Source organism: Mus pahari, chromosome 1, assembly GCF_900095145.1.
Source record: "Mus pahari chromosome 1, PAHARI_EIJ_v1.1, whole genome shotgun sequence".
NCBI lineage: Eukaryota > Metazoa > Chordata > Mammalia > Rodentia > Muridae > Mus > Mus pahari.
Genome location: NC_034590.1, coordinates 123,175,112 through 123,184,095, shown reverse-complemented (window position 1 = coordinate 123,184,095; position 8,984 = coordinate 123,175,112). Strand labels below are relative to the sequence as shown.

At 38.8% G+C, this 8,984-nt stretch overlaps 1 protein-coding gene across 3 annotated transcripts in view; it reads left to right on the top strand.

The window, feature by feature from the left end:
* Positions 1-594: 594 nt before the first annotated feature.
* Ms4a7 (membrane spanning 4-domains A7) overlaps positions 595-8,984 on the top strand; it is a 13,899-nt gene continuing 5,509 nt past the window's right edge. For 2 of the 3 annotated variants that reach the window (XM_021214072.1, XM_021214081.1), the window contains exons 1-3: positions 595-734; positions 3,361-3,520; positions 8,813-8,947. In XM_021214072.1, the coding sequence (XP_021069731.1) occupies positions 3,374-3,520; positions 8,813-8,947 (282 nt within the window). In that variant the 5' untranslated portion in view covers positions 595-734; positions 3,361-3,373. Of the gene's footprint in view, positions 735-2,313; positions 2,415-3,360; positions 3,521-8,812; positions 8,948-8,984 lie in introns of those variants that run through there. The other variant, XM_021214066.1, reaches the window with a different exon arrangement.

Genomic DNA, 8,984 nt, shown 5'->3' with positions numbered 1-8,984 from the left:
AGAAAATTAGATGCTGTAAGGATAAGCAAAATACAAGTTAAGGTTTAAGAAAAAAAAAACAGTGACCAAGCAAAACATTATAAGATAAACATCTCCAAAACTACCATGGAGTTCATTTTGTGATGGCCGTCTTGTCCCTTAAGTGTGGTTTGTATATTCAGTGAGACTCCATTGGAAGAAACAAGTATTTTTACCCTTGGGAGCTGCTACTGAGGTTTACTCTTTTAAAAGTGGTTTCCAACCAGCTGGAAATTAGCTCCATATCAATAAGCTCTCTCAGGTCCAAATGTTCTCAAATCCAATAACTCTAATTTTCATAAACTCCTTACTCCCTTCCTCATTAATTCTATAACAGTCAGATAGTGAATTCTTATATCTCTCATTCAGAAGGGGACAGACTTAATGCAATATAGAAATGCAAGGAATCGTTCCCTACTTGGGACCACATTTGTTTCGTGAGATGATTTTATTTTGTGCTATTTTTCCAAACCTCAAACTTCAGAAAGGGGAAGCAGAGCAGCTTTTCATTTTCCCACTACTTGTAATTACTGCAAAGTCACATCCTGTGTAGTCACGGATACTTCTGGGGAAAGCACACAAAATGCCTGAGTGTCAAAGGCAGACAGTGCAACTTCTGGAGGAAACAGCTGGTGAGAGGTCGAGTCTGAGTTCTCCCGGGAGCAGAGTAAGCAGGCCCAGGAGCTACAGCACACAGGACAGGGCTGTGAGAACAGGTAGGAAGTTTGGGTTGGAATCGAACCACTGGGAGAGGTTGTGCTCTAAATAGACAGCCTGGGAAATGGATTTTCATCCTGTCTTTTCTGTTGACCACTTGCAATAGTTGGTGAGGCCCATCTGAAGCCTCAGTTTACTTACTTGTCAAAAAGGAAAGCACCTTTGGATCAATTGAGATTTGAAGTGACGGCCTTCTATAGTTAGTTCCCTTAATTTCCCCACTCTTGCCACTTAGTCTTACAAATCATGTTCTCAAGGAAGACTGAGATTTGAGAAAATGTTGGATTTGGAAACTATGGTTCTAATCTAACACTGCAACCCAGAAAAGTACTGTTCGCAGAGGTGTTTGCCTGAATAGAAGAGATTTTGGAACCCTTTTGAAAGCTGATTGCCATTCCCACTTCATGTGAACATAATGAATGCTGAAGGACAAAGCATAGTTGGATTGGGAGGTGATGGTGTCAATTGCCAGACATACTATAAAATGTAAGAAACTTCACTATGTAGAGTCCCTTCCAAAATAGCCATATTTTAAGAATAGCTTAAATTCAGGAAATAAATCTCTATATGCTATCATAAATAGATAATTGAATATATAAAATAAGAACAAGTTCTATGTGTTTTAAAGTGCACAGGTGTTTCTTACAGTATTGTGATAACAAAAATAAAAGGAACCAAAATGACCACGATTATACATTCAGTCTAATGAAATGCATTCATTTGAATTTATCATTTGGATTTTTAATTACAGTTAAAAATCTAATTACATAACTGTAGCATTCTAACGACTGGAAGCATGTGATTGAGTGGCATCAGGTTCATTCATGCCTGGCACCCCCATGACAATCCACTAAACAACTGCTCTTCACCCACCACTACCCCACCATTTTACTTTTCTACAAAACTGAGTAGTAGGGGTACCTCATAAGTAGAACCACACAGAATCTGACTTCCTTACTCCACTTAAGATTTTGTTGTTGAGGTTTAACAATGTTTGCGGCATGTCAGAATATAACATTTACCTTTTATAGTTAAGGTTATTGTAATTAGTCAAAGATTGATAGGAATTCTAAATGGTTGGAATGACCATTTGTACAGTGTTATAATTTGTGTAAAATCATACATAAAGAGGAGAGAGAACTGAAGAGAGGAGAAAAGGAACAAAGAGGAGACTGAAACTGGTGACTTGGGGAGTCAGGAACATTTTGATTCATGCAAACTATATTTCATTTTAGTAGACACTGTTATATGCTGTTTTTAACAAATAGTCAATTTAAAAATAACAGGAAATAAATGCACATGATGTTAACAGGCTGTAGAGCATCAACGTGGCATCCAGCTCCTATCACAGAGCTTAGAAGAAAGCATGCGCTATAGTTCTTGGATATGAGACCTGGCAAATCCAAGAAAGAAATGAGAACCTGAAGGGGATTGTGTTGATATACTTAGCAACAAAGATCAAGTCGAAATCCAGGTTCCCCGATATCGGGGCAGTTCTGGAAAGAGATACCTATACCACACTTCCCCAGGATCACAGCCACTCCTAGGGACAGACTTTGAACTCATGAATGACAGCTAATGCTTCAGATACAACCAACATTTGGCTTCCACTGCAGTGCCATCCCCATCTGCCCCACTGGTAATAAGAATCTGGGGTTCATTTTGATTCTGTTGACCTGGTGAAGGACTGTTCGTTTCTTGAGTGGAGCTGTTAATATTATTAGGAAGAAAGAAAAAGCAAATGAGGAGAATTAATGTCACATAGAAAGAAATATTGCAAGATCTTTCGGCGCAGAAGACATAGCTCAAGTACCTGCAAGTTCTACAAACATAGACTAACAATAATTATATTTGCTACGGTGTGTTAAACACGAGATGCAGCAGGTACGTGCTTTTTAAAACATTCTTTTAATGAAATGAACTTATTAGTCCTGGATTGCTAATATATGAAATAGACTTAATAACATCTAGGAGATAAGACTCTTTGAAGGATTAAGAGCTTTAATATTCTAGTGCCTGAAATGCAATGTGACTTAAGTGTTTATATTGATAGTTACTAAGCTAGTAGAAGCAAAGGGCACATTTTGGATTAGACATGCACTTTTTATAAACTGGAAAGCACTTACTCAATAATCTAATGCAGAGAAAATGAAGAGTGGAGGACTGGATAGCATAAAGCTAGCTTCGGTGTGATGTCCTGGGAGATGTGATAAAAGACTGTAAGATAGGGGAAGCAGAGGTATGAGAGGCAGAGAGAGGGGGCTGAAAGTAAAGACTTTGGGGGACAGGCAGTGAGGTGAATACGCTCTGCTGCAGGTAATCTGTTTGGATTACTAATCTCCTAACTGTGGAGTTCCTGGAAATGTTTGCAATTTTCCCCAATAGAATGTTTCTTGCCTGTCATGGATATAGTGCAGTCTATCCTATGCTCTCCCTGAAAGCCATATCCAGTTTTGTTTATAAAATAGCAAGCCAGACCATGGTCATCCCACCCTGAATGTACTCAATTCTTACCTAAAAAACAAACAAACAAACCCATCTTTCTTCACTCCCTGCAGACCCTGGTGCCTGTGGGTGTCTGTGAATCAAACCCTGGGGACTAACTGAGTCCAATGCCTCTTCTAGCATCTTTGGCATCATGCGTCTACAGCTTGGCACCAAGAGCATTGGGTGGGACTGCTTTCCAAAGGACATCATTATCCACAAAAGAGAGAAAGCTGGACATACACATGAAAAAGAAGATGACCTGCTGATTGGTGTGCCTAGTGAAGCCACAGTCCTTGGAGTAAGTCAATCTCATTAGAAGGAGAATGTTGAAGAGACATTAAGAATGTGTCCAGACTAGAAAGCTATAGTGAATCTGGAAGCATCCTTGACCTGTTTTGACTGATTCCACAAACAAACCAGAATGTGAAATGAAGTGGGAAACTATCCCCTCCTTGGGCCTTCACTTAAAATAACTAAAGCCACTTGCACTTTTCCACCAGAAGACTGCATAATTAAGAAATTAGTGTCTGATCAGTGGAGATTTCTGACTTAAAGATATGATATTATTTAGTCTGATTAAGTTAGGTCTTTTTACTTGGAGTTTTGTTTTTCAAACACTTTGAGATGACACCATCTAAATTGCTTTCATCTACACATGTTTCTCTGTGTACACATGAGTATCTGTAAGACATCAGCATCAACATCCCTTATAGGCAGGATCCTACTCATCAAGGGTTCCGAATACTTCCTGCTGAGACTCAATCCCTACTAGTTCCCACCTTCAGAAACCTTCCTGCTGGGAACCTTCCCTGCATCACAGGTACTGAGATCAAAGTCAGACAAAGGCCAAAGCCTGATGACCTCGAGCCTTGTTACTCTTGATGGTCTCTGGCAACATAACTCTCTCTTGTTATTCTGTGGCTAAAAGCTGCTGGTTTCTGAAAATTAACTTTTACTGGTAGCAGCAAGACATTAAGAAGCAAACTTTGTTAATAGGGTTGTTTTCTCTCTAGCTCAAGGGCCTCCTGTCCAGGTGAGAGGCTAGGAGTTAATTAACCCTTTGTGACAGAGAGAAAAGAAGAGGAAGAAAGGAAGAATTCAATCACACACATAGACACATAGACACACAGACACACACTTTGGCTGGGCCCAACTACCTGTCTCAATAATTTCACAAGTGTTCATGAATGCATACATACATACATACACATATACTTACACACGTATTATGTACGTGCTTATAAACAAAGAGATACATATAAATGCATATACATACATGTATAGACATATACATGTATACATATATACATATATTCATGTACACATACATATACACATACACATATACATGTGCATGCATGCATTTGGTGGATGGAGCTGGGTGGGCAGAGCCCCAGATGCTACACTTTATTATTTCTCTCTGGCCTTCTAATATCTTCTAAGGTAATAGTTCTTTATAAAATTACCTCATAGATAACACAAAAAGAGAGTTAGTGAAGGATGTTGATACTAAGTTCAAAGCAGTGTTTCATTCTGTAAGCTCATTATAAGTCCAAAGCAACAGTTTAACATGGCCTTGCTTTATCATAGTGCACACATGTGGCTTCATCCTTCAACCTGACCTATGATGAATGCTTTTTCTTGATCACAAATTTATTTCAAGCCTGCTTTCTTATCCTAGTGCAATTAGCCTGTGACACATGAAGGTTTATAGAGCTGTATTTGTATCTTTCTTCTATAGAGGGCTTGAGATTACTTGTATCAATTTAAGAGTTCTATAAAATCATTATCAGAGATTGTGAAACCATCAATTCATCTACACAACATTACTAAATGAAAGCACATCTTCATATTGATCTGCAGGAAATTTGCCCAATAGGGTGGGCTAATTGTCCAGAATCATTAGGCTAAGTGTGACAGGAAAGGCATATCAACAACAAGAAGCAATCCTGGAATGAAGTTTCTAAGGACACTGCATCTCAGAGCTCACCTATCCCAGGCCATGCAAAATGGTGGGCCATCTCCAGAAAATTCACTTGCATACACCACAATCTTTCCTAGATGGCTCCTGACACCTTCCTAAATGCCTCTTCTGCAGTTCAGGATCCATTGACACCATTCTATCCTCTTAAAATATGTTTGATTGAAATAGAATTAAAACTTCTATTCAAATAGTTGGGCAGGGTAGCCTAAGTATCTCTAATATAGATAATTAATATAGCCTCTTGGTTGCCTCTTGGGGCTTGGGGGAGCGTTCTTACAGCTGAAGACACTTCACACCCAGACGATTCAAGCTGTATATGAAAACTTCTTACTTTTGGTGTATCTTCCATGGTTCCAGAAAACTCTATGCCAAGGAAAAGAAACAATTAAATAGTTTTATACAACTGCAACACCTATAGCCATAACACTTACTAACATAGCAAGCCATGCATAGAGGTGAAATAAGTGACACTCGTGTGTCAGTAGCAACCAACAGCTGTCTATTGGCACTTAAGGCCTACTCAGCAGGAGGGCAATCATGATTGCTACTAGAAACCTAGTCAATCTACTGGGGCTAGTGAAGTCAAGAAATTTAGAAATAATTTACCACAGCCACTTTGCTAGAACAGCATATCTCATTACTACATCTTAAAGCTTAACTATTAGATTCTTTATCCCTTTTATTTTCTCGAATGCCTCTCTCTTTGTTTAGCCAGTAGCTCATTGTTTCCTGAAAACACTCCTTCAGCAATCCTTGCCCCATATCATTGAAAAGACAATTAGAATTGTCTTTTTGTTTCTTGGGACTCTGAGATCAATCAGTCTTTTAGCTTTCTTCTCACCCCTGGAATCTCTCTTCAGAAATTCATGTCATGCTACTAGGTGACTATTTCATTATCTTCATACCAAGATCTTGGCCCTTATATCACTACCACTGCTTCCAATAGACAGACAGACAGACAGATGATAAAATGTATAAAATATATAATCATGTTTACCTACTGATTATATTCCTTATTCCTTCCCATCCTCTTGCTGGTTTTCTTTCTTTTTCGAATAGTCTCCTTCTGCATTTTTATCCTGTGTGTGTGTGTGTGTGTGTGTGTGTGTGTGTGTGTATACATAGTACACAACTATAGATTATGTATGTGAAAGAAAGCATGGCATTTGCCTTTTTTCTTCCATTGTTTTCTCTTATCTCCTACCTCTTGGACCACTTCTCCTCCTCCCATTTCTTCTTCCATTCTCATATTCCATGTATATATGCACATGTATATATTTAAACATACATTTTACATAGTAGAGGAAACAAAGTGTTTATCTTGCTGAGCCTGTCTTAGTTTTCTTAGTATGATGTTCCTTAGTTCTACCCATTTCACTATAAATGGCATTATTTTCTTCTTCTTTATTGTTTAATAAAATTTCATTGTGTGTAAAAATCACATTTTCTTTTTCTACCTATCAGCTGGTAGACATCTGTACTGGTTAGTTTTCTGTCAACTTGACACAGCTGGAGTTATCACAGAGAAAGGAGCTTTAGTTGGGGAAATGCCTCCATGAGATCCAGCTGTGGGGCATTTTCTCAATTAGTGATCAAGGGGGAAGGCCCCTTGTGCATGGGATCACCTCTGGGCTGGTAGTCCTGGATTCTATATGAGTGCAGGCTGAGCAAGCCAGGGGAGGCAAGCCAGTAAAGAACATCCCTCCATGGCTTCTGCATCAGCTCCTGCTTTCTGACCTGCTTGAGTTCTAGTCCTGCATCCTTTGGTGATCAACAGCAGTATGGGAATGTAATCCAAATAAACCCTTTCCTCCCCAACTTGCTTCTTGGTCATGATGTTTGTGCAGGAATAGAAACCCTGACTAAGACAACATCTAACTGGTTTCGTGCCTTGGCTATTGTTTAGCAATGAGCTTAGATGTGCAGGCCTCTGCATGGTATGCTGACTTTGATTTCCTTGGGGAAATACCCAAGAATCATCATCAGGGCATATGCTGGTTCTTCTTTAGCTTTGGTTTTGTGAGGAACCAGTGTTGATTTTCACAGTGGCCACACTAGTTTATATTCCCTTTTGATAGTTCCTCTTTTCCCACATCCTCATCAGCTCTGTTGTCGTTTGTTTTCTGGATAATAACCAGTCTGACTAGGATGAAAAGGAATCTGAAATCACTTTTTATTTACATTCCCCTAATTAGACATTAGGATGTTGAATGATATTTTTAATGTTTGTTTGTTCTATGTATTTCTTCTTTTGAAACTGTTTATTCCATTCACTAGCCTACTTACTGGTTGACTTGGTTTTCTTAGTGTTTAAGCTTTGAGGTTCCTCATAGGATACATAGGCATCAACGGCTTTCTTCCATTTTATCAGACTGTCACTTCACTCTCATGTTTGTTTCCACTACTAGACAGATATGTTTCATCCCATGCAATGTTGTCAATTCTTCCCATTGTTATCTGAATTATCGGCCTTCTTTTCATGAAATCCTTGCATCTTGACGTTTTCCTCCTATATGGCTCTACAAGTTCCCAAGCCTCAGACCTTACCTTAACAAATTTGATCTATTTTGAATTACTTTTGTGCAGGTGAGAGATGGGGATCTAGCTTCATTCTTTGACATGTGGATTTCCCCAGCACCATTTGTTGAGGACACTTTGTTAAATATTAGATGGCTATATTCATATGAGTTCTCTTCTGAATCTTCTATTCTGTTCCAACATCTCCCATCAACTTAATCACAAATCTCTATCCTTAATGGACCCCATCCTTGATTACATGTTCTAATAATACTTTATCTCAGTTGGCATGGAACTTGACTTTGTATGACACATGGAAGATATAAGAATCTACCAGAGCCACTATCATTTGCTTCATGCCTGCCTCTTGGTGCACGGGTACTCAATGAGGAACTGTGGTAATAGATGACTTATCTTAATTTTGGGTAATGTTGACTGTGTGTTAATTACAATATAGATTAAGCGGTGAATAAAAGTATGAATATCTGGTCAAACAACATTCCAGTTTTGACATTTGTGCAAGTTTGTACAACTCAATTCCCTCGTGATCCTCATCGGTTACAAAGATGTGATGAATACTGTTTAGAATGCAGACACCCTTAAATAAATGGAAACTACTCTGACAACTGCCACCATAAAAGTCACAATGATTCTTAAAATCATATGACAAAATGGATGAGTGACAGCGCCAGAAATGTGATGCTCAACGGCTCTCGGTGGAAGCTGATGCCTGCACTGAGATTCCCATGGGGACTCCCTTCCCTATACTCACCTAACTGGGCTCTAGTCCAGACGACTTTTCCCAGTGACTTTTCCAAAAGGAAATGTTTTTGTGAAGTAGATTTTTTTTTTCAGAATTAAATGTTCACATAATCACTTCCTGGGTTTAATGAGCCTTCCACAAAATAAAAGAGGTAAACTTTGAATTTTTCTCTTAGAATAGGCTTATTTGTTCCTTGTGGAGTTTTCCCTCTTTAATATAGGAATTAACAACATATTTTAAATTCTTTTGTAAGTCAGTGTGTTTTCAAATAATCCTTTGCGTCTACTTAAATCATGGTCCTGAAGTCCCTGCCTTGGGTGTTGCAGACCATCCAGCTACTGTGTGCCCTGGTGCTTGCAAGCTTTGGCGGCATTTTGGTGTCAGCTTCCTACTCTTCCTACTTCAACCCAGAACCTTCCGCCACTTTGATATCTGGATACCTGTTTATTGGATCCCTCTGTGTAAGTAAAATGTGGTCTCAAAAAAAAAAAAAAAAAA